Source organism: Paramisgurnus dabryanus, chromosome 7 (assembly GCF_030506205.2).
Source record: "Paramisgurnus dabryanus chromosome 7, PD_genome_1.1, whole genome shotgun sequence".
Taxonomy (NCBI): Eukaryota; Metazoa; Chordata; class Actinopteri; order Cypriniformes; family Cobitidae; genus Paramisgurnus; species Paramisgurnus dabryanus.
Window position 1 is genome coordinate 30,916,217 of NC_133343.1, and position 26,834 is coordinate 30,943,050.

Genomic DNA, 26,834 nt, shown 5'->3' on the forward strand with positions numbered 1-26,834 from the left:
AGGCAACCTGAAATGTGTTTTCAACCGTATATATCTGTTCTGAGGTCTGATCCAAAATAATGTTTATATAAAAGACTCTTTACTTCTCCGTCAGTCTCCATTTTCTGCTCTGTTCTCTCCTGTTTGCTCTGAACCTGCACTGATGTGAGCCACTGATCGCATTGATTGTGTTTTTCAAAATAAATTCGCTGGTGCAAAACGCTGTTATTTCATGATGTGAGAGGCTGACTGTGAAAGGCCATTATTACCCACCTACACTGTAGAAAACAGCCAATAGAAGATAGAAAAAATAGAAGTTTTTTCAATGGTGATACCCTTATTGTATGATAACTACTGCATGTGTATACATGATGTTTAACAATGGCATTTTTTTACAATATTAACATTTGCATAATTCATACATTTGCAATTTTAGCACAAAGTGAAATGCACAGCCAAAAAATCTCTATACTTTTGTATGCCAGTAAAATCAGGTTAATTTACCTGAAATAATATAACATAAAATATTAAAGCTTGTTTTCAGCAATGTCTATGGCCTTGTGCACACATACACCGGTATTTTCAAAGCCGTAACTTTTTCTATGCAGTTGGCCACATGCAACGCACACAAATGGTCTGATTCACGTTTTTACATTTCCTTTGGTGTGTAACCGTGGGTTCACAGCTGCATTTGAGGCGTAAAAACTCAGTTTGAGTTTGAAATTCTAGTCATTGAGACATTCACGCGGAAATTCGCGTCATAGGAGGGGCTTCTACGACTCCGCTCGCTTCCTGTTATCACGTCACTACTACAGCAAGCTCTTGATTGGTTAACGCTGCACGTTTTTCCGCCAAAGTTCAAAATTTTCAACTCGCGCGTTTACCGCTGCAACGCTCAGTTTGCGCCATTCGCGCAGAATAGGCAGAATCGCGTCTACAGTGCCGCGCTAAACGCCTCATTCACGCAGCAAGACCTCCAGACGCCCGTCAATGCGTCTTTACATTGACTTAACATTGAAATCACTCACGCTTGATGCCTCTACTGTGGCTGATCTGAATGCAGCATAAGTGTGTATTAGTACATGTTAACGATATGCAAAACGTACAAACCCCAAGGTAAACGTAAATCTGTTTCCTTGGACTACAACAAACACATGGATTGTAGTTAATAAGTTAACTCCTGTTAACATTGCATTGCGAGCGAATCTTTCAAAACTGGTAAGGAGCGGCCCATTTCCGGCTGACGTCAAAGGTATTCCGGCCAATCACAACGTACAGATTAGCTGGCCAATCAGGGACACAGCGCTTTTCAGATCGATGAATTTTGTACAAAATCAATGCATTTGAGGAAGGCAGGATATCTGGAGCTACAATTTTTTTTTTAAACCATATTAGAAATTTTAGAAACTCCGGTTGCATCGTTGTCATGTAACAAGTTTTTGGCTTGTGATGTCGTTGTTCGTGCCGAGGTGAGACTCTGCAATGACTTCTGATTGGCCAACATGGCTTAACGGTTAGGGATATATCGCCATCTGTTGGTTTGGCATGCTCTTCACAGCGCTTTATACTGGGTTTTTGCGTGTTCATGTGGATGCAGAAGAGAAAAAAACTCAAACCTGTGTCTGTGTGGACTAGGCCTATGTAGATGTTTAGATCTTTCTACTAGAAAACAAGAGAAAGCTATTCATCAAAAACATTTTTGTGCAGTAGAGTAAATATTATGTCAGCCACTACCCTCGGTGTTCGTAGATGAGCATGTGTGCCCAGATACCCGTCTGCATGAGCGAGAGAGAGGGTATGTTCTATCATCCAGTAAACTCCCACCGCTCTGAGCTGTTGTACCCTCCTCCTACGAGAGAGAGAGCGAGCGAGAGAGCGAGGGAGTCACGCTACAGCCAAGAGAGGAGAGAAGAGGAGACGGCTAGAAGAGAAGGATCAGAGGAGGAAGACGCACACGCTCTCGTTTCATCCTCTCGCCAGGTGGACCGATCTGTGTTTTTACTCCTTCATCTTCTCATTTGGCCGTTCTTTGCTTTTCTCCCTCGAGCGGAGGACAGTTTTGGGTGCGAGGGCAGCAGGAGGCCAGGATGGTCAACAACTTGACCGAATGTGAAGAGGTAGAGGGGGCCGCCAACAGCCAGGGTGAGTGAAGGAATCTCTGGCGTTTACACGCGCTGTCATTGTCATTCACCAGCACCCGCCGCCGTTTCACACACAAACACTCGTGCGGGCAGGGGAGTGGACCGTGCGAATGAAATGAGGGTATGGGGTTCTGTTGGCCTCGACAGGTCCTCTCCTGTCTCCCTGCATGGCTGCTGTGAGTGGAATAGTAATGGGCTACATTAGTTGTGTGTGTTGATGTACAAACTCACACCGTGTGCATTTATAAGTGGTACACAAATGCTGTGTTATAAGGGAAATCTTGCTCTACAACTACTGTTGGACAAAGATGATGTCACACGGTACCTTTTCTGTGCCTCTACTTTGATGCGTGCTGTGTCTTTACGTTGATTCGTCAAGGTTCACGTTCAGTAACGTTCAGTGATGTGGGAAAATACTTCGCATCAGTCCCATCCCTGTCACCATAGCAATAGTGGTTCCTTACTTAGAGGATGCAAAAGCCAGGGAAAGATTCATCTTCACCTGACAGCGCTGGACATGAACATTTTAATTACATTTACATTTTTCTCAGTTATTGCTGGATCTGATGATTTAATCAGCATATTTAAAAGGCTTTGATCTTTGAGGGAGTTTTTCCACACGCTACACATATCACATATATCTACTCAGATTTAGTCATTGCTGTGTTGTTTCTTTGGTTGGTTGTTGGGTAGGATTGAGTTATTGTTTACATTTGGAGTAAGAGGTCCAAAGGTTTGGACTTTTGTCTAATTTATTGTGCCATGAAGTCAAATGCGAGGTCAGATGCAGGCGGGTATCTTCAGTGCTGATCTGTCGCTGTCCGTGGTGCTGAATCCTCAGGGCTTTAGGGTTGCTGTGACTGTTGCTGTCCGTGGTGCTGATTTATAATTTTCATTACATTCGTAGCGGATTATCGAGAGATTTAAGCAAGCATCTCACTGTCCCGCTACACTAAGATGAAAGGCATCCGTCCTCCATATGCGTCATCTGGCCCGGCATATTCATGAGACCTCGCTCTGTTAATTATTTGCAGAAGCGTTTATTCCGGGCTTGAGGAACAGAGAAACAGTTTATTTTTAGAGCAGTGTAAGTGCTGAAAGAATTTTTTTAATTACGTAGCATTGTATGGATAATTATATTTTTTGTTAATGATATTAAGGTTTATTTTAGCAATAAGATACACAAGGCTCTGCGTTACATTATTTGTAAATGTAGGTGCTGCTAAATAGTGTATGTTAGACAAAACACTCAGTGGAGGGATTGTATTTATGATGTGTTTTCTTAATAGGCACGTTTTTGCTCTTATTTACATAATTTTATTTAATTTCTATCTGATTTATTCTTGGAGGATAAGAGCCAAGAATATCTGTGGAAAGACCACTTAAAAAGTCCATTAAAGACAGCAAATGCATGGATTAAAACATTTATACTTGCTTTTCATTCCATACTAAGTTCTTTTTGCTATATAAAGAGTGATTTTTAAAGTTCGCTTTGGTTAAGATGCTACTGATGTAGGCATAGAAAGCAAGACAGCTTGTTCGGTTTTAACATTGAGCTTGTTGGAGCTGATGGTGAGGTGGACAGTGCCCCGACATATGGTGCAAACACACTTCCGGTGACCCAAGTTCAAATCCCGGCTCGAGGTCCTTTGCCGATCCCAGAAAAAGTTATATGCATGTTTGTGAGCTAAAAACTGATGAAAAATATCAGGTTTGAATGATACACTGCGTATTTTTGTCTTGTTTTCAGTAAAAATATCAAAAAATTCTTAAATTAAGATCCTTTTTCTGGATAAGCAAAACCCCCAAGAAAATAAATCTAGTATTTAGACAAAAAGTACCACATTTAAGTGATTTTGTGTATAAAACAAGCAGAAAAATCTGCCAATGGGGTAAGCAAATTTTTCTTGAATTTTTCTTGAATTTAGTGTTTTTTTGCTTAACCCATTGGCAGATTCTTTGCTTGTTTTATGCACAAAATCACTTAAATTATATATTTTTGGTCTAAAAACTAGACTCATCAAGAAAAGGAACTTAATTTAAGAATTTTTAGATATTTTTACTGAAAATAAGACAAAAATACTAAGATTTTTTTTTCTTGAAAATACTTTTTTGCAGTGTAGAAGCCAAATAGATCCCTTTTTTAATTGCATTATTTGTTTACGTTGTGCTGTATAAAACCTGTTTGATATTACTTGTCAACCAATGCCAAAACTACACTTATTCTCTGGTGTGTTGTATCCAAGCATGCCATGTCATTTCTCAATCTTTTTAACTGGATTGTTTCTCTCATTACATATAAAGGTATAGATTGAGAAGATAAGAGTGATAGAGAGAGGGGTTGTTCAGTAAGATTGTGATTCGATGTGTCTTTCTTTAGTGTCCTCTGGGTGTAAATTTCTCTATGTGTATCTGTTTTATCGCCACTTGTTCAGATTGTCTTTATCGAAGGGGTAAAGCTGTCGCATTCATCCATTTCTTGCTCTCTCTCGTGTTTTCCTTTTCTGTCTTTTTCTCTGTCTTTTTCTTTCTCTGTCCTTCACTTATTCACCCAGTTCAGTTGTTAACCTCTGCTAAAGATGGTTAATAATGGCTTGGTTAAGGATGACTGCAGTGGCTCTGTAAGAGGCCCCATGAGTTTATTTTAATATGTCGCAGGAGTCTCCGTGTTTAAAGATATCTATGACTGCAGCTGCTACACACAAAAGCATTTGGACATAACTTACATTTAAAATATCTTGACATTTTTCCCATGAATATCATTGATTGGATAAAAATATATATCAAATGACATGGCATTTTTTGGGAGGGGGTTGTAGGAGACAGAATATATTTGTGGCACTTTGTGGTTGTAAGACATTTGTGGATGAGTTATTGTACTGAACTTGTACTGGTTTATTTTGTTAGACACCTGTGTGAAATTGAGCAGAGCTGACGAAAAATCACCTTGATGCCGGTGACTAAAATGAAATAGATAATGGCTCTCTAAAGCATAATGTTTTTTTATTTTAACACAATGAAATTCAAACGTTTGTAAGTATGACTCAAATCTTTCTTTTATTTTTAGGTTTCAATAACAAAAAGTGCTGGGTTATTTTAATCCTTGCTTGGGCAAAATATAGACTAACGCATCCACTAGGCTTAAATTACATTGTTTGGTAACACTTTACAATAAGGTTTTGTTTATTGACCTTAGTTTACCAATACGGACAAGCAATAAACAATAGTTTTTCAGCATGTATTAATTTTTGTTATTGTTAGTACATTTCAGTACAGTGTTCACTTTAGTTCCAGCCCAGTTACACGAATTTACGTACCGATAGTCACGTAATGTTTTGATTCTTTTTTGTGATACTGTCACGAATTTCTGTTTTTTTTTTATCGTATCATAAATTTGTGTGTCATTTATGTTTATGTGTTTATGTGTCATTGTCTCGAATTGGTTACTCAACTGTTTTTCCTAATTTCTTATCATTTTCGCTTCGTTTTAGGGTTAGATTTACATAAAATGACATCCCTACCCAAAACCAACTCTAACCCTAATCCCAGGTGACAATGGTTTCGTATTTAGAAAATATAAAAAATAAATCTGAAAAATTAGTATAAACCAATACTTAAAGGAACAGTATGTAAGACATGTATATCAATTAATCATAAAATGGCCCTGATATGTCACTAGACATATCACTACTGTTCCTTTAAAGTGACATCCTAATGCAAACACCAAATCTAACCCTAAACCAAAGCGACAATGGTTTAAAATAGGTAAAAGCAGTTGAGTAACCAATATGTGATAATCACACATAAACATAAATTCGTTATAGGGTCACGAAAAAACGCGGAAATTTGTGACAGTTTCACGAAAAAGAATAAAAAAATAATTTTGTGACACTGGTTAGTTCATGGTGAATTAACTACTGTTAATAGTTTGATTTAAAAAATGTATTAGTAAATGCTAAAATTAAGATTAATAAAAGCTCTAGAAAAAATGTGTCAACTGATATTTCATGATAGTTAATGCATTAACTAATGCATTAAAGTGTAAACGATTGTTTTTACCTGCTTGGGTCAAATTTGGACATAGCTGGGTTAATTTTAACCAATAATTGGGTTTGTTCATATTTTACTCAACCATGGTTTGAATCATTTTAAAGTGTGGACATGAGATTAGCTGGTTTAACTCAATGGACTTGATGTTTTAAGAAAAGATGTCAGTGTAGGTTGAGAGCATGTAGGAAGGATATTTTTCACTTCTCCTCTGTGTTATTGCCATAGTTACTGCTGTCGCAATAGAGCGGCGACTGCATTGCTCACCATTCAAAGCCGAGATGCACGTGTGTTTGTTCAACAGTGCAGAAGAGTTAAAGCCTAACAGAAGATTAAATAATGCATGAGAGAAATTATTCACACGAATCAATGCATGACATCACTGAGGCAGATTTTAGTGCTTCCCTTAATCTATTCACAAACGTTTTTTCTTAAAAATCACACATTTTTGTACGATTCACTTCAAATTCCCATGAGTTCAGACTGGATTTGCAGATTTTTAACCATTTAGAGCGAAGAAAAAACATGCTTCTTGAAAACTCCCACGATAACAAACATGATAACTGTTAACTTTATGTAAGATTAATTTATTGTCATGGCTGTTTAAGAGGGATCACTTCATACGGCAATTAATAAAGACGAATCAATTGAATCTTTTCCATTTTAGGGTTATGTGATATGATTCACTCTCATTATTAGAGCTGCTGGACAAAACGTGTTTGATGCAAATGTCTTTGAACCTCTGAATGTCTCATTATGTTTCTTTGTCATCTTTACACCCACGTTTCTTTTTCTATCTTTAAGCGCTTGATAAAAATCAGTCCAGCAATGCCAGTTTGTCATTAACAAAGTAAATAGAGAGACATTAGTCTTTATGGAGTACTGGGAGTGCAAGAATTACAAATAAATAAATAAATACATGTACAAAGAAATATATAAAACAAACATAAATAAATAAATACAAAAGTAAATATGCAGAGAAATATAACAAATATAAATGAGTATTGCAACTTTACATCTATTTATTTCTGTATTTAATTATACTTTTTTAGGAGAGAGATATGAGGGAGGTGTTCGGACAGGCGTGTGTTGCAACTTGCGCTGGTTTTGAGAGGGGCATATTGGTAAAGGAGACTAAGCCCACAACGGCACAGTATTTCAGGCATATGAATAATCACATCACGCGTTGTTCATACAAAATTAGGAAACCCGAATGTTAAAGTGATTTTCAGTCGCGTTTCACACCCAATATTCAATATGCTTGTGGGCATCAGTGAAAGTGCGTGTGGTTTTTCTCCTTATCATGCACAAACCTCGTCGACATCAAGCTCTATGAATGATCTATCAGCTGCATATGGCGTTTATTAAATATGATCAGTGTATTTTACGTGTGCACACCCTATCCTGTCTCACTGTCTGTAACCATTACCAAGTTCTAATACTCATTTATTTTTGTTTTTTATATTTCTATGCATATTTATTTTTGTATTTATTTTTTATGTTTGTTTTATATATTTCTTTGTACATGTAGTTATTTATTTATTTATAATTTTTGCACTCCCAGTCCTCCATACACCAGATAAAAAATGTTCAATTGTCAAATCACTGTCTTCATGATCTCTCCTCAACAAGCCATTTGTCACATTGTCCACGTGCCTGGTTAGTAAGTTGGTTTCAATCACCAGCTCTCAGTATGATCAGTAATAGAGACGCTTTTCTTCCACTAATAATACTTTAAATAAACCGCCTCCATCATTTGTGGGTGCACATGTGCTTCCAAGAAGTGTTTGCTTCTATCTCCGACTATGAAGTACAGATCCAGCTAATGTGCATTTCCATGGTTACCCATCACTGCAGAGGTGCCCATGGATCTTCATTCCAACCTTTTTCAGCGTTGCAATGGTCTTCCAGCCCCTTCCCAGTCCATTTGGAAGACAGCGTAGATGGTTTTGAGTTATAATCTATAGTGCAATGGCATTTTCTCAGCAGCTCGTACGCAGAGTAATGTTGTTGTCTTGTCCATTACTGTATATCTCGGTCCCTGTATGCAGCGCTTCACGACTGCAGATGAGCGCAAAGGTGTGTGTACCATAAACAATAAATCTGTGTTTGTGTTTATAGTGTTACTCATGTCCCGGTAGCATTAGGGGTGGATATATCTGTGCGCGTGTAATTGGCTGAAATGATTTGCTGGTGGGTGTGTGCACAGTGTGGCTATCACGTTTGCCTAATTCTATTTTTGCACACTTTGTACTGTATATAAGGAAACTGTGTGTGTGGAATAGAGAAAATGTGCTTAATGCATTCTCACAAGGAAACATCAGAGATTGTAATTCATACTTTAATTAAAAATATCTGATCATCAAAGTGATGTTCTAGCTACTTCCATGTTCGGTGTGGCTCAAACATGTATCTGTAAAAAAAACAGTGTATGTGTGCCTCCCTCAGTGGGATCCAGAAATACTCCATCAGAGGAGTTTGTAATTGGTGTCGTTGATATGCTGGGATACGGCTGGAAGCTGCAGGAGGAGAATTTAAGGAATTCTGGGTATCACTGGAATTTCGGAGAGGTTTGATGTTCGGATATAAGACTTGGATCATTAAGCAAACATCTCATAACCGCTCAGAGCACCTTAACAACCATATCAATCCATTGGCAACCAGCCACAACATCTTAACAAGGTGGAGAGTCTAGCACTGTGAATTTTAAACCACTTATATTTTTTTAAGAGTGCAAAATATTTGTTAAATCAAAGTCTAGATTAATATACAACATTGAACATCTTTTATTTGGAGTCTCTCTCTCTCTCCCAGGTGTGGTTGTTCAATAAAATGATGGTTTGAAGTTTGACAGTAAATCTCATTTGTTTGAGTGCTTACAGTAAAAAACAAACGATGTGTGAATAATTCAATGGCCAGTTTCACTGATGGGCACAGCTGCTATTTCTGTCATAAAACATTACAAGTATTAAGTTATTTTTAGCACATTTTGTTGCTTTTATTCTTCATATGTTAACTTTATATGCTAGTGTACTCCTAAAAAAGCAAATAAAACAAAATTTAAATATAAATGACTGTAGACAAAGCAGGGTTGGACATTACATTGGTCAAACCATTTCTTTACAAAATACCAAATGATTGTTCAAATGTAAATTATTGGCCCATTTTGTGGGGCAGGATTCCCAGCAAGCAAAAACTGTACTTTTATTGTATAGGTTTAATATTAGGGCTGGGTATCAATTCAGATGTTCCAGACCGATTCGATTTCGATTCATAAGCTATCAGATAGATTCAATTCCGATTCTCGGACCGATTTTATACTCGATTCTCGATTCAACTCAATAAATATAGATTTAATACAAATACTATATTTATAAAAAAAAAAACAGTGAACATAAGTTTACAAGTGGGTAATTAATAAAAAGAAATTAAGAGCCACCAACCTGTCTATTACACTATTTTAGGTACACTTTAAAACAGAACCCATCTCTAATTTTCAAATGCATACAATTATGTTAAATACAATAAAATACAAAGATGCAAAAATGTATGCTGAAAAAAGTAAAACAGTCGCATTCCTTGATCAAACAGGATTAGGTTATTTCATTAAAAAAAATCGATTTGTGGCCTTTGAGAATCGATTTTTAATCGACCACGTAAAAAACCCAGATTAATCGAAAAAAAATCGATATTTAACTCTTTCACCGCCAGCATTTTTAAAAAAGTTGCCAGCCAGCGCCAGCGTTTTTCATGATTTTCACCAAAGTTTAATGCCTTCCAGAAAATGTTCTTCTTTAAATATATAAACATACAATATACCAAATGAAAGAACAGACCCTCTGCTTTCAAACAAAAAAAACGTTTCATCCTACCTTTAGTGGTTCTTTTGCAATCAGCTTTTGAATATGGGTAGGTTTTTGCAAAAACACCATATTTTGAGCAAAAAGCTGAGATAATTCAATTTTTGTGCCGGACTTTTCATAGAGATCCCATTCAGAGCGATCTTTAAAACAGACACGGACATGCAGCAGCTTGCCATAGGGCAATACTTCCGGGTTTAAAAAGTTGCGGAAAGACGGAAAATCTCGTCATTTGCGGGGAAGCGTTTTCTCTTAATTGACGAGATATCTCGTCAATGGCGGGGAAAGAGTTAATATAGACCCAATATGCAGTAGTTCGGTTATGGGTAACTGGTAAACTTGAGTGCACAGTTCACCATCACCTGTGTGTAGAAAATGAACAAATCGTTGCACAATGCATGTTTACCACTTCAGCATGCATAGCTTTATACACATGGCAGAATAAAACATGCCAGGACTTGGTACAGCGTAATGACGTAATGATGTAATAACATGATGTCATCACGCATAACAGTAATACAATGCATACAAGTGCAATACTTTAACAGTAACACTATAAGCCAAAAAATAAAATAACTTGTGAGATGTCTGATATTTCATCATGTACCTGATTACTGTCAGGATCCTGCCAGATCCTTGTTTGTATTTAGAACTAGTTTAGCATGGCAGGGTTCTGACAGTACAATGTTTCATGTGGGAGATGTGTGGTTTTAGTATTGGTTTATTTTGACCACACATTTCCCGGGTCTCGTCACTTTTTCCCCGGTCCCTTACTTGTGATTCTTTTCAGATGTGTGTCATTAAGTTTTCCCTATTTAAAGTCCTTTTGTTTGGTGTCTTGTACGGGTTCGTTTTGTACTGTTACCTGTGAATACTAGTCGTGTGTGTATATTAAGCCAAGTTTAGTGTCATTTGTTTAACTGTTAAGTGTAGTCTAGTCTTGTGTTTATTTAATGTTGATTCCTGTCTTTAGTTATAGCTCCGTGTATATCCTGTCTTCTTTTGCCCCCTCGTGGGTTTTGTTTTCCTGTTTTTACCCTATTATGTCATTAAAGTTCCGTTTTGTATATCTACGTCTGCGTTCTCTCTGTGTCAAAATCCTAACAATTACAAGCTGTTTGCTTACAATTAATTATTTATTTTATTTCATATGTTTTTTAGCTATGGTTAGACATCTATCAAATTTTCACTGACATTTCATTTGGTTTTAAACAAAATACCATATGGTTGTTTAAATGTAAATAAATTGCCTATTTTGTGAGACAGGATTTCCAGAAAGCAATAACCATAATTTCATTGTCTAGGTTAACTATAGATCCAATAAAGTTTGGTTATGGAAACACTATAAGCCAAAAAAAAACTTAAATGTCATATTTATCAAAATAACTTGTGAGACGTCTGACATTTGTAAGTAACAGTGATTACAAGCTGTTTGCTTTCGTTTACTTATAGATTTTATTTCATTTATTTTTGGATATATCTATCAAATTTTCACTGACATTACATTGGTCAAACCATTTTATTTGTTTTTTTAACAAAATACCACATGGTTGTTCAAATGTAAAAAATATTGCCCTATTTTGTGGGGTGGGATCCCCAGCCAGCAACAACCATCATTTCATTGTCTAGGTTAACAATTTACAGTATAGTCTGGTCATGAGTAATCCACTTCAAGCCAAAATAAACTTGAACTTGAATGTAATTTTTGCAAAAAATAACTTTTTGTGTCCATATGGTTAAATTAAATGTAAAAGGGTTAAAATTTCAAAATAGATTACTTGCATACATTTTCTGTTTTTGAGGACCAAGTCTAAAATTTCTGGTTTTATTTCATTTTGAAAGAATATTTGGGGGATAATTGCAGAAATGTCAGTTGGTGTAACTAGTATTTTTATAAATATATTCATAAAAAATGTGAAATAAAATATTATCATCTAGTTCAGTGTAATATGATTTTTTTTACATAAATGTTTACACAATTTGAGATTAAAGAAAAACAGAGCTGTTTTCTGCATATGTTCTGGCAAATATTACAAAAACTCATTAAAATTTACATTTAGTAATAACTAATAAAATGTATTTTCGTGCACTGCAAAAAATGATTTTCAAGAAAAACTTCTTAGTATTTTTGTCTTGTTTTCAGTAAAAATATCTAAAATTTCTGAAATGAAGATGCTTTTTCTTGATGAGCAAAATGACCCAAGAAAATAAGTCTAGTTTTTAGACCAAAAATATCAAATTTAAGTGATTTTGTGCATAAAATGAGCAAAAAAATCTACCAATGGGGTAAGCAAATTGTTCTTGAATTTAGTGTTTAAGAAAAAAAATTTACTTACCCCATTGGCAGATTTTGTTGCTTGTTTTTATGCACAAAATCACTCAAATTTGATATTTTTGGTCTAAAAACTAGACTTATTTTCTTGGGTCGTTTTGCTCATCGAAATAAAAGCATTTTAATTTAAGAATTTTAGGATATTTTTACTGAAAACAAGAAAAAAATACCAAGAAACTTTTTTTCTTGAAAATCATTTTTTGCAGTGATGTGATATGATTTTTTTTTTTTTTTTTTTGATGATGATAATATACTTGATGCATGCTTTTAAAACAACTTTTTTATATATATATTTTTGAATTTCTCATCTTGCCAGTTTTTGTCACTGACCCATGTATGCTATTTTATCATGTAGGCAAAGTCAACAGTGAGTAGGAAAGTGTTTTGGGTTAATTATTTATGCTTATCAAACTTTCACTGACAGCTCAAATTTTGCCTTGATTTAGTCTAGACGTCTGGGCTGTGTTTGGACGGCTATTAGACGTCTTTGAGGCACAAAATTGCTCGCTTGGTTTCTTGATCAACCAATCAGAGAAAATCAAGAGATTTGTTACATAAATCTGAATTTTCTGCCAGTGGTTATTTTCATATAGATTCATGAATGAGGTCACTTGTCAACGCTGTCGACATTTACATATTATTGCATGTCAATCAAGTTGTACTTAACTCTAGAGCTGAGAACATTGCAAATATATGATGTTAAAATCACTGTATACGAATAACATTGAGTACACCACCCGTCTACAGTGATTATATATGTGAAGTGATTGCCTGAACTTGAATATCTGAGCAGATGTGATTGTGGACCCCCGTGGGACCTCCGTCATGTTTCAAAGACTCTCTTTCCTTAACATATGTTTAAAGTAGTTAAAACATCACGCTGTGTTTGTGACCTGAGGGAGAACAGAAATATTTTCTCTCACTCGACTCTTTCTCTCTCATTTCGCTGTGTCATTGGTTGATTCTGACTGACAGGTGATTAACATTTGGAGAAGAGAAGCAGTCGCTTTCTGTTTGTCCTTTAATATAAGATCCTATCCTTTGTCACGCATCTCTATTTTACCTGCTGAAGTCAACATTAGGGAGCATTCGTGAGCAATTTCATTTCTGTAACGTGATGGATTTCTACAGGAGCTTTCATGCTGATCCAGGTTTGTTAGTGCTGGTTTGGTGCTGGTCCTAAAACAACCAGTTTCTGATGAATCCTGCTGGGTTGTCAAAGCAATGAAGTCAACCTGCTGGTCCGGAAGGCAGTCAGTCCATTTAATGAACTGAAATAGAGAGTAAACATTGTTTATTTCAAACATAGAGGTGTTTTTGCTGTAGGTGAGTTGTGGTTTAAAGCCGTGGGATGATCTTGTAATGCCGAAAAGACTTCATCACTTGTGGTGTTGGATTAGGAAACTTTTGTTTTTTACAAGGACTTTAAACCAAGACCATAAGATCAATACTTCAACTCCGATATACTGTACAACATTATATAATGTTTAACACTACTTATTACACGGCTCGTTGAAATGCTTGATTCTGATTGGCCAGTCGTGACATTATTCCCAGATGACAATCATTCAAAACGAATAACACACAGTAACCCGGATGCTGCATATCATTTTGACAGGTACAGTTTAATATTACACAAAAATGAAATATAAATATGTCTTTTAATAACATACAGTGTGGTCATGACATTTGAACGTCTTATCTTAAATCTAAAGTAAACTGGTTTTCCTTCTGAAAGGTCTATGTTTGTTAAAAATCAGCTAAGAAATATTTCTAATTAATATTAAGTTGTTCCTTACCCTACTTTAGGTAAATAGTCATCTAATATGCGGGATAAGGTACAGGCAATCAGCTGTCTGTACATTATCCATCACTTTATTATGCAAAAAATATTTCGACAGTATGAAATTTTAGACTTTTGCTTTATTTTTTTTGTAAGCATAATAAGACTAATTCAGTGATTTTACATGCATTGTTTAATCTGCAAACCCCATTTGGATGCACACGCCGTCCCATCGCATCACACTGATACACTGACCTGTAAATCCATTTATCCTGTAGCAGTTTGGATGCGTCCCAAAGCGCTGGGAATCCCATCACAGTCTTTCAGATAAGTGATCAATTGTGCCGTTTTCTCCTGTGACTATAGCACAAGATATCTTCTCTTATTAAGCTGCCCACTCCAAAGATCAATGCGCTGTACTCAAGAGTCTAGACTATGTGACATTTCTTGTGGTGGACTGTAACTAAACACTAATCTGTAGCCCTTACTTTTAAAGCTCCCATAACACACGCTGTTTCTGCATTTCTGATCTTAATCTGGAGTACCTATAGAGTAGTATTACATCCTTCATATCTCTGCAGAGTCTTAAGTTTTATCAGATTTATAAAAGACAGATTAGCTTTACTGATTCTTTCCGATAACGTACGGAAAAATTCGGAGTTACGAGCTGCGGGAGGAGCGAGTACAAGTCATGCAACACTTTGTAACAAATTTAATTTCTGTAACGTGATGGATTTCTACAGGAGTTTTCATGCTCACCCAGGTTTGTTAGTGCTGGTCCTGAACCAACCAGTTTTTTACTGAATCCTGATAGGTTGTCAAAGCAATGAAGTCAACCTGCTGGTCCAAAAGGCAGTCGGTCCATTTAATGAACCGAAATAGAGAGTAAACATTGTTTATTTCAAACATAGAGGTGTTTCTGTTGTAGGTGAGTTGTGGTTTAAAGCTGTGGGATGATCTTGTAATGTTGAAGAGACTTCATCACATGTGGTTTTGGTGTTTTGATTCGTATCTCTATAGAGTCTTTAGTTTTATCAGATTTATAAAGTACAGATCAGCTTTATCGATTCTTTCAGATAAGGTACGGAAAAATTCAGAAGGAGGAGTTACGAGCTGCGGGAGGAGCGAGTCACGAGTCATTCTACGCTGACTGATAACTTATGATTCATTACATGTTCATGTCATTTATATAATATGCACTAACATGCCTATTTACAACATAACACAGAAGTCTTTCTTACCGCATGCAAGTCATGACCCAGTTTTTAACGAAAAATCCAACGTTCAACACACATGCAAAACTCAGCTGCTACCCCGAAAAAAAAACTATATCCATTGTTTCCATAATGCTGGCTTTCTTATCCTTACATCCAAAAACACACTTTTTCTTTTGTACCATTGTTAGGTCTTGATATAAAACAAAGCTGTTGTGTGAAGTAATGCCTGTAACTTAGCGTCCTCGGTTCTCGCTCTCCCGCTGATTGACATGTGGGCGTGTTTTTCCTAGGGGAGGGCCCATAAAAAAGAAGTGATACAAGTCAGAATGCATGAAATATCGTTGAACATCCTCTTTTAAAAATAAAAACTCCAAACGGGTATATACTATAGACGGTTTCATCGGACGCACATGCAGTGACTCGCTTACGTGTCTGGTTCGAACTTTACCTTTGGTTTTTTAATGGTCTGACTAGTTGCTAAACTGAACTCTTGAACAAATACGTCGTTGAAAATAACAAATATTTTGGTTTCCTAGGTAGTCTACATGTTGTTTATTTTGCTTGTTATATAAATGAACTACTTTAAAAGGACTTTGTTGTTATTTATTCTAAGCGGAGTTTACCGGAAGTTACGAGTTGACCACGAAAGCCGTTTGTTTATGTTGTTACTGCTGAAACCGTCTCTACATCCTGATGTCAAGAAAACCTTTTTGAAGTTTTTTTTCTTGGTTGTTTAGTTGTGTTTTACCTTACTTCTGCTACAGTAGTAGACAATATCTACCCACTGATCTAAAGAACATATAATGCAATATTAAAAACGACGTTTGTATATAGTTTTTTTTTTTGGTTTAGAGAGTGCAGTGCTAAATTTAAAGTGCCAACTTTATATTTTGTGGATGTATGTACTCTTCTAGTATTATAAAAGATCTCTGCGGTCCATTTAAAGCTCACAGATCTCTGTCGTGTCACTGAAGGTTGTGGTGATGTCACAGGCCTCTGAAACAGAGTTTCAACATCAAACAGACCCGTCCTGTAGTGGACAATAATCCCTTTAGTTCTGCAAGTACGTTTGATCTCCCATCACCTCTAAATCCCAAACCATGATCACTGCGCACTCTTAAGTAAACACTGTTAGTGATACAGCAATCTGAATTGTTTCTTTAGAATATGATTTAAAGTTCAAAAGCGCACCATACCCTAGTTATTTCATATTTTTTGGACATTATATGTGACCCTGGACCACAAAACTAGTCATTTTTTATATATTTACATCATCTGAAAGCTGAATAAATAAGCTTTTCATTGATGTTTGAGTAAATCACCTTTAGGGCCCTATTTTAACGATCTAAGTGCATTGTCTAAAGCGCACAGCGCAACGTCTAAATGGGCGTGTCCAAATCCACTTTTGCTAATTTAACGACGGGAAAAAGGGTTTGTGCGCCGAGCGCATGGTCGAAAAGGGTTGGTCCTATTGTAATGGGAGTATTTTGGGCGTAACGTGCAGTAAACCAATGAGAGTCTCAGCTCTCATCCCCTTTAAAAGCAAGTTGCGCTGGCACTATCTGACGGACTTTGTAAACTGAAAAACTAAGCGGAGGAAGAAGATCCCCAGTTTAAGATTAATGTTAAATAATTGTGTTGTTTTTCACTTGTATTGAAATTGTTATTTTTTTATTAAAACCTTTAAAACCCGTTTTCTTTTAGTCATGGAAGTAAAAAGCAGGCTTGTAATTGCTTTAAATGAATGGCTATCCAATATCATCAAAAAATAATTTACAAGTATGTAAGATAAGGTTTGTACTCTAAAAATACTTTATTTGTAACAAACAGGAGATAAAGAATTTACAAACGGCTCTATGCGCGTTTCAGCACTTTGGACAGCGTATTTTTTAAGCATGACTTAAAAATGTTTCTCATCTCACCATATCCACAGTTACAGAGTCATCATATAATAAATCCGTGAGGTAGCATTAAAAAAACATTTAAAAACAGATGCATTTGTTTAAAGCAAAGCATTTATTTACTTACCAGGCTGCAGGTGAAGCAGCTCTTTGCGCCTTCTAACGTCTCATAATTAGTCCTCATTTATGTCCAAGAGATTCAATAATAATCTTTTATATTCAATCCTTTAATCTTTCATATTTAAAAGCATTTTTGTGCTGCTGCGCATTCATGTACTTTGTGATAAGCAAACCCGCGTTGTCCTCCCGTTTATAGGCGCATACTAATGCGCTCTTTAAATAACATAAAACACATTGCGCCATTGACTTTAGACTTTAGAGCAGGTTTTTGTTGGTCAATGGCGTAGTCTATTTTAGTTGCCTCAAAATAGCAACGCGCCAACAATGCGCCTGAACACACCTCATTTTCAGACCAGAACGCCCATGGGCGCAAAAGGGGGCGCAAATGCATTTGCTATTTAAACAACGCGGCGCTAAACGTGAAAATTAGGGTGGAAACTAGCGAAAGACACTTGCGTCGCGCATTGCGCTGCATTGCGCCGGGTGTAAGATAGAGCCCTTAAAGTTTGGACAAATGAAGTTTTTAGCAACACATATTACTAATGTTAAATACATTTTTGATATATTTTTAATAATAATTTTGACCATACAATTCAACTTATGACTGGTTTTCTGGTCAAGGGTCACATATGAGTGCACTTTAAATACCACGGTAAACAATGGTACCAATTTTGGTGTATGAATATGGCATTTGTCCAGTATATATAAAAGTTGATGGTGTTACCACCTAATACCCGTGCCATAATACACCTCCAATACTTTTGTAAGGTTCACCCGAGATTAATTTTCAAGTGTCTCCTTTAATATTTGAGGTTTAAATAGATCAGGTTGGGTGTTCTGATCTAATCTGATCTTGTGCTGTTTCTGACCTCCACACTCCCATGGCCAGAAGCTCATTTCATGGGCTGTCATTATAAATCCCTCGATGGAAAGTGAACAAAAAGCCTCTTTGAATCACAAGCCAGGTGAGAGAGATGGGGAGAGAGAGAGAGAGAGAGAGAGAGAGAGAGAGAGTAAGAAAAATAATTATAATCTGCCTTCACCTCTCTGTGTGTGTTGATTTAACTGCTCAGTATGCAAACCGTCTGGTTTAGCACAGCTTAATGTCCAAGAATTACTGGAGTACATTTGTAAATGCATCATTAAGTGTTACCTGTGGAAGTTATTACAATAAATTGTCATTAAATGAAACATTATGTCAGTTGTTATTAATTCATAACAGTCTGCTCAGAATACAGACACAGTGAAACCATGCAAACCCCATGTCACATTTCACCTTAGATTTAAAAGAGAAAATAAGGATTAAAATTTTGCATGAAGAAAACATAGCCTATAAAGATGTTCTTGTTGTTGTGTCCTATTTTTTCCACAATTAACCACTTTTACTTTGCATACATACAGTACCTGACCCAGGTTTTTGGTAATTCTTATCTAATTATTTCTTTGTAGTATAACAACAAGAATTAGCTTTTTTGTCATTATGATTATGCATTTAAGAGTGAGAGGTTTGATTTAAATGATTACTCCACTTTCTTCAAAAATGTTCACAATGTTTTTGTCTTTATTTGTTCAGTTGAGAATAAATGAAGTTTTTTAAGAAGAAAACATGCCAGGATTTTTTTTTTTGGGCGAAAATGACAATCGTTTCGCTACATAAGACCCTTATGCCTCAGTCGGGATCGTTTAGAGACCTTTGAAGCTGCATTGAAACTGGTCCACTAAGTCCACTATATGGAGAAAAATCCTGGAATGTTTTTCTAAAAAAATATTGGCTCAGGTTATGTATGTAAGTTCTGTTCCCTGAGAAGGGAATGAGACGCTGCGTCTCTTTTGCCATACTTCCGGCTTACCTGTTCACCCGCTTCAGCATATACCTGATAAAGTGGGCATTCCTTTTAGTCCTATTTATGCTCTCTGGCTTCCGCCTATGATGTCACACCAAATTTGATATAAATACATGTAAGTTCTGTTCCCTGAGAAGGGAATGAGACGCTGCGTCTCTTTTGCCGTACTTCCGGCTTACCTGTTCACCCGCTTCAGCATATACCTGATAAAGTGGGCATTCCTTTTAGTCCTATTTATGCTCTCTGGCTTCCGCCTATGATGTCACACCAAATTTGATATAAATACATGTAAGTTCTGTTCCCTGAGAAGGGAATGAGACGCTGTGTCTCCTTTGCCATACTTCGGGCATACATGTACACCCGCTTTGCCATATGCCAGATAAAGTGGGCATTCCTTTTTGTCCTATTATGCTCTCTGGCTTCCGCCCATAACAGCCCAACCACTGTTCGAATTTCATATCCATACTCAGATGCCATCACGCTGTAGGCATTCCCGAAGCGTCAGCTCTCTGACGCAGTGTGCAGTTCCCTTCTCGACTGAACAAAGAAAGACATAAACATCTTGAATGACATGCGGATGAGCAAATGCCAATAATTTCTTTGTGGAACATACCTTTAATCTGTTATATGTCTCAATAAAGAAATGGTCCCAAAATTCGCCATATTTTCTTTAAGCTCAGTTTTATTTCTTGTTGTTTTTTTTTAATTTTGAGGTAAAATACAGTACAGTCAGTTCTTGACAGATTCTCCCTTTAAAACTTTAATAAGCATAAAAAAAATTCAGATTAGACATTTTCACATCTAAAACCCGGTATACACATGATTTTTGGCTGTCCCAGATGAAAGTTCCCATCGTGAAACAATCAATGCGATTTCTGTAATTGTTGCTCTAAATCGGTGGTCCTATGTCGTACAGTGAGAGAGGTTCAAAGACGTCAGTTTTCCCGGTTGTCTACCCATCACAGTGTGATAAGGTACAGTAATGATCTTATATGGCAAAAATCCTGTAGTGTGTCCCGGGCTTAATACGCTTTTACAAAGATAGGTTCCTAAAATATACTTTCTTGAGGTGTATGGTTTTACAAAAACCTTAAAATGGAAAAGACAAGGCAAGTTTATTTATATGGCACATTTAATACGGTCATTCAAAGTGCTTTACGTAGAAATAATTATATAAGCATTTAAAATAAACAATAAAAAATAAATAAATTAGATTTTATAAAAAAGGCTCAGTTGAGGTTCTACATGAGAGGTCTTCAACCTTTTTCAGCAATGACCACTTAATGGATAGAAAGGAGGAGCAGGGACCTCCAGTATGTGTAACAAAATAAGACTGGATTTAGATCCTTTTATGATGGTTACAAAGGTATTAAAATAATAATTTTAGGCAATAATAGATTTGTGGGAACGTTATGCTCTTCATTTTATAGCATAGTTTTTATTTTTATTATTTACCTATTAATGCATTTTAGCCTGATGCCTAATAAAACAATTGCATTGAAATGTTATATTTGGAGGACCCCCAGTAATACCACCATGAACGCCCAATGGTTCCCTGATGGTCAGACTTATGTTCTACATAGTAAAAAAGGTAAAATTGTTATTTTGACTAAAATAAACCCTGTTTAGTACCTTTATTGTTAAGTGTGCATTGTCATAGAGAAATGTTAGCAGCGCACACCAACTTCAGTGTGAAATCTGTGTTGCATGTTTGGAGTTTGTGATATAATTTGGCATGCGGGGTGTGTGTTTGTGTTTTCGTTTGGCAGCCCTCACCGCCTCCGACCGTCTTCTCACTCGTGAAGAGGTGTAGCCTTTGTCTCCGTGCGCAGTCAGTTGCCATGACAACGTGACTCTGCATTCCATCTCACCTGCTGTTTTTATCAATTCGCACTTTAAGTGCTCGCCCTGCGTCGCTCTCTATCACTGTTTGGGTATTTTTGTGTGACATCGGCCGGATGCCAGCTCCAGTGGAATTTATAGTCAATGTGACAAATCAGATTTTAGAGATTTAAACAGAAATTCTGCTTGTAATTGGATTTATATAAAAATTGAATAGTTTATAAATAACTGACCATTTAAAGTGGACACTTTGGACGTCATACAGCGTACAGCTCATGATCTGACCCCCGACCGCTATCGAGGTCTCATCGACCTAGTGCGAGCGTTTGCCAGTCTCAGTAATCAAAGACACTCCTGAGGCTGTATTGGCACTCCAACTCTCTTTCTAGCTATTAAAACACCCTTGATTCTTACAAGCACCCGCCGACCTCTTAAAAACCAAATGCAAGTGGGTGCATCTCTGCCAGCTGGTAAAATCATGTCAAATCGTGCTCACTTTACCTCTGATGGCTGACCTTCGAATGTTTCTGACGTTAACACTGACCATCTGCGGTGGTCTCAAGAACGGAGTCCCACGGCCGAGGAGGGATGTGACATCAGAGGATTAGCTGCTAGGATTACCTCTCTGATTGCTTCTTAAATATGCAAGATCCGGAAAGCTTAGGATAGTGAGAGTATAAATAAGAAGTTGGGTTTGCAAGGCTGACTATCAGAAAATAAGCATGTATGTACACGTTTACTGAGCATGTTAAGATCTTTTATGAACTGCGTGTCACTTTGATGATGATGATGCATGGCTCTCACGTGCACAGAAGTGCGGACCCTGTGGCGTGTGACCGTGTGTGTCAGTGTTAATGCGTGTACCTGACCCAGACCTCTGGCTCAAAAAGCTGGGAATTATGGGTATAGTTAAATAGCATATAACACATGCATGCTTGTTGACCTTGTTTTACATACAAGTGTACAACAATAAAATCTTATAGACCAAAACCACAGTGTTTGTAAATTTATATCACAGTAATTGTAACAATACTAATTAAAAACATTTATGCTGCTGGGTATGCATAGGAATTAGGTTATATATTAGTAACACACAGAAATTTCTATGTTTGGATTATATAGCAAATTAAATATTTACATTTATTTATTTTGCAAGTTAAACATTTAAATAAATAAAATGTTTTGCATCTTTAAGTTATGAAAATGCATGGTTGCATTTTTTTAATGTAAATCTGTGCATATGATTGCATGAGAGAGAGAGAGAGAGAGAGAGAGAGAGAGAGAGAGAGAGAGAGAGAGAAGCTGGGTTGTGCGATTGCCAGATCTTCTCAATACTTGCAAACGTCACTGTGCAAAGTAGGTCAGACTGTGAGCTTCCATGGTGAAATACCGTGGTACAGAATCTGTGCTGTGCCGTCTAAATATTACTTATTTCTTTCTAGTCTGCCATTAATACTCTGCCCTTATTCTGTTATGGTTATGTTGCCATTTATAATGTTTGGCTGTGAATTACTACTGTAAAGTGTATACAATATATTTATACTTCCTGTATTCAAAGACTAAGAAGACAAACATGATTGTCATTAACATATAATGGATTCACAAGAACACCCAGAAAGTACATTAAGGGGTGTTTTCCCATACAGGGCTTATCCTACTGTAGTCCCAGACTAAAATGCATGTTTGACAGGGGCGTCATGCACCAGATTTTTTAAGGGGGCACAGTGTGCACAGCTCACAGAAATTTGTGCATAAACAGACATTAAAGAAATATTATAGAGCACAGTCTTTTCTATGGTGCCCTACTTAGATTTCCAACAATCTGAGCCCTCCTGCCTTCATGTGAAAACCAACAAAATAAATGTGTTTAACTTTATATCAAATACTTATATCAATGAATTCCATCAGAATAATAAAATAATGGCATCATATTTACATCTGAAATGGCATTTTTGTTTATTTACGTTCTGTTTAATGGCTTGTTTAATTGTGCCATTAATGCATTTGCACAACAACTGTGTTGTGTTTAAATTGAGTGTAATTTTAAATCCATAAAGTATATAAACAATGAAAATGACATAGGCAACAGTCACGTGATTGATTTTAATGTTCTACACATGCTGTAATCTTCACTTTGTTTATTTTCAACTTTTCTTATAATTGAAAAGATATTTAAAAACATGTTTATATCAAATTATTAAAAGAACGCATTTTTGCATAATATTTTTCCTTGATTTTCTACACAGCTGTGGTTAATTGCATATTACCATACTGGGGTTTGGGGCTTTTCTGACGACGTTTTAATTCTTCAGATAGCAAAGTGCTATCTCAGATGCTGATGACGTTTGCAGCGCCTGCCGCCTGAATAAAGTAACATGCAACACGAACAAAACCCTTTAAAAATGGTGAAAATCTTTGAAAAGTAATATTGTGCATATAAACAAAAAACAAAAAAGACAAGGAACAGATTAATGGGCACTTCTTTGATTTAGAGGTTGCATGCAAAATCCATTTGGCTAAAAAAAACTGAGGCATGACGCCTCTGAAGTTTAAGCTGCCTTCATTTAAAAACCACTTGCAGTGACATATCTTAACATATCTTAACAAGAGGAAAGTCTCCCTTTAAATTAAGTGGAAAATGTAAGTTATATAATATTTTTCAAACTTGTTGTTTTTTCTGTGCTGTTTTTATGTTTTTAATTAAAATGCATCATATATATATATATATATATATATATATATATATATATATATATATATATATATATATATATATATCAGAAGATTGTTTATATAATCTGGCTTTTCTTTTTTAGTGTGTGCATATCTTTTCCAGTTTATCCTCTACTAAAGTAAACATATAAGATAAACAAAATGGAAATACAGTACAGTCTGTCAAAGACTTGGTTAAATTTATACACAACATCTGTAAAAATTTGGATGTGGTTGGAAACAGTGGTATTGTATGATAGTACGATTGCAGCTCGAAGGAATGAACAAAAGTTGTCCAGATTACATAACATGTCAGGGTTATATACAGTGTGTCAGATGTTTAGTAAAATCCCTTAGAGAAATAAAACTTGACATAAATGTGTTGAGTGTGCAGTAATAATGCAGAGCTCTAATTTGTGTCATTGGTTTGGTTTTGTGATGAATAACATTTAAAATGAGTTTCTTTTGATATCTACTGAAACATTGTTAAATTCTCTGCAGAAAAACTTGAAATTGTGACAACCATGCAGGAGAGAAAGTGATTTACCTTGTTATCTAGGTGACACATTTATTTTTTCCAGAAAGATGTCATATTTCTTTGAATCTTTCTGGTGACTGAAGTGTTATAAATCCGCCCTGCTTTCCTGGAAACGTATTAGGACATAAATCCTATATTCACAGTGTATTCATCAAAAGTCCTCACTTCTGATGTAAGTCTGTCAATTTTTGCCATATCTGACCCTGGACCACAAAACCATTAGGTCAATTTTTTGAAACTGAGATTTAAAGAGGACCTATTATCCAATTTTTCCGGACAGCGTTTTTTTTTTTTTAGTTGCAAGCCAATCTGCTTTCAAACAAAAAACTTTTCATCTTACCTTCATTTGTTCTCTTTCAAAGATTTCTTAAAAAATATCAAATTTTAAGCAAAAAGCTGAGATAAATGCATTTTTGTGAAGGACTTTTAATGGAGATCAGATTCAGAGGATCATCAAAACATACACAGAGTTTGAACTGTTTGCCCTGAGGCGATACTTCTCGGTGTTATAAGTAGGGTTAAAACGCCACACGGTGGATAATAGCGAAAATTCGTCATTGGCAGGGAAGTTTTTCTCTTAATTGACAAGTTAACTTGTCAATGGTGGAGAAAGAGTTAATGTTTTGTGTTCCAGGGTCACATATGTATTTATATGTAAAAATCTTCTTCATTGTGATTTTTATAATCGTTATTAAATTAGTAATTTCTTCTTCTGAGAATTTAATAATGTAGTTCATATAAAAATATAAAGGGAAATCTGGAAGACATTGCTAAGATCTCTGCTGAATCTTTAGAGGAGTCACATCTGAGAAGGAAAAGAGATTGCACAGAAGTATCCAGAAAAAATGATATTAAAGAAATTGTGATTTGTCTTACCTATAACGCCTCGCTGTTAGACTGAATTCCCCGAAATCTGTTTCAGTGAATAAGTGTCGTATATATCTTAATAAGCTATAGCTCAGTGAAAGGTAGGGCTGTTGAAAGCTCATAGGTTGCAGGTGAGGCTGACAGCGAGCGATCATTCAGATATATTGAGTGATGACAGATTTTCTGTTTAAAGTACAGTGCAACCTGGAAGGAAACCCTGACTCACGAGCATACATTCGCTCATTTAGTCACATCTAGGGAGAAATGAAAGAAACATGAACTTGTTGAGGCCAGAAAGCAGAAACCATCCATCAGAATAATCCTAAAATGTAAACACTCACAGGACCGGTAAACCGCATAAACAATAGGTACAGACATTTAGCATTGCATCACCGTTTCACGCTGAACCCGTGCCCTCAAAAATACACGTCACAGGTAAAACCTTTGGGTACTTTGGGATATTTTAAGTCAAACATGAGTGGATTTAACTAAAACTGTTTGCTTTGTTAAGCATTCAGGCTAAACAGAATTTACATTAGAAATACTTTGTTGAATGGTTAGGGTTAGGTTAGGGTTAGGTTAGGTTATAAATACACAAAAAGAAATTTTTTACAGAATTATCACAATGTTAAGCATAATGGAGGGGTGCTATGCGGTTGCTTATTGTAGAAATGCAGTACTTGTACAGTATCTTCTATCATTGTATGACAATATGTATAAAGTACCATGGAGAACTGTATAAATAAGAATAATATGAGAATCATACAGTATCATATATTATGTATGTACTGGCATCACTGTTTCATACTAAAGTCTCAGTCATTTTTCTGCAAAAGCGTCTGATGGAATTGAACATCAGAGCTCTTACGTAAGAGCTTATCTGGGACAGAATCCTCCACGTCCATCCAGGCGTTGCATAAGACATTTCCGCACATCCGCGCTTTATTTCTACTGCGGGATCAAGAATCGTACATTTTTCAAACCTGTTTAGCACACACAAAGCTTTTCAACTCCTCATCCTTCATTTATTTATGGAGTTCATTAAGTTTGCTTGGTTTAATGAGTTCTTTTAAGGGGATCGGTGTGGTTTGCCATATTGTGAGAGAAAACAGCAACGTTTTGCACGACTCACGATTGATTTTAGTAGACTTTGACTTTAGTATGTTGCCTAAATTAGGACCACGACATCTCAACAGGCATAAAAGTATGGATTGAAATATATTGAGCTCATAGCAATGCATTCTGGGATATACGTGATGCTGTCTTTAGAATTTGGTCTAAACAAGTTATTTGTCTCACATTGGGACACACATTTCAATTCTGTCTTCATAGGAAGCTCATTAGGGATTGAAATGCAGCATGTGTGCCATTGACTTATTAGTAGCCATATTTCCTTTGGTCTTGCTAAGCATTTGTTTATTTGAAGTTGTACAAAGCCAATGGTTCCACGTGTAATCCGTCTCTCTCTTTTAAAGGTTATTCTGTTGTAACCGAGATGAAAGTTGAAGGCTATTGGCCAGCCAGGGGACTTGAAAGAATAAAAGATAAACGTACAGCACTTAACATGGACTCATCAATTCAAGTGTCTTTGAATTCAGCGCGTTTGTGCTCAGAATCCCAAGTGCTTCAGATGTATGGCTTTCATCTTAAT

General features: G+C 36.2%; 1 protein-coding gene across 4 annotated transcripts in view; it reads left to right on the top strand.

Moving 5' to 3' along the window:
* Positions 1-26,834, top strand: part of slc12a5a (solute carrier family 12 member 5a) — a 141,581-nt gene that overhangs the window by 47,044 nt on the left and 67,703 nt on the right. The window contains exon 1 of one of the 4 annotated variants that reach the window (XM_065279464.2): positions 1,847-2,121. The exons of 2 other annotated variants lie outside the window; for them this stretch is intronic. In XM_065279464.2, coding sequence (XP_065135536.2) covers positions 2,067-2,121 — 55 coding nt within the window. In that variant the 5' untranslated portion in view covers positions 1,847-2,066. Of the gene's footprint in view, positions 1-1,846; positions 2,122-26,834 lie in introns of those variants that run through there. One more of the 4 variants, XM_065279465.2, reaches the window with a different exon arrangement.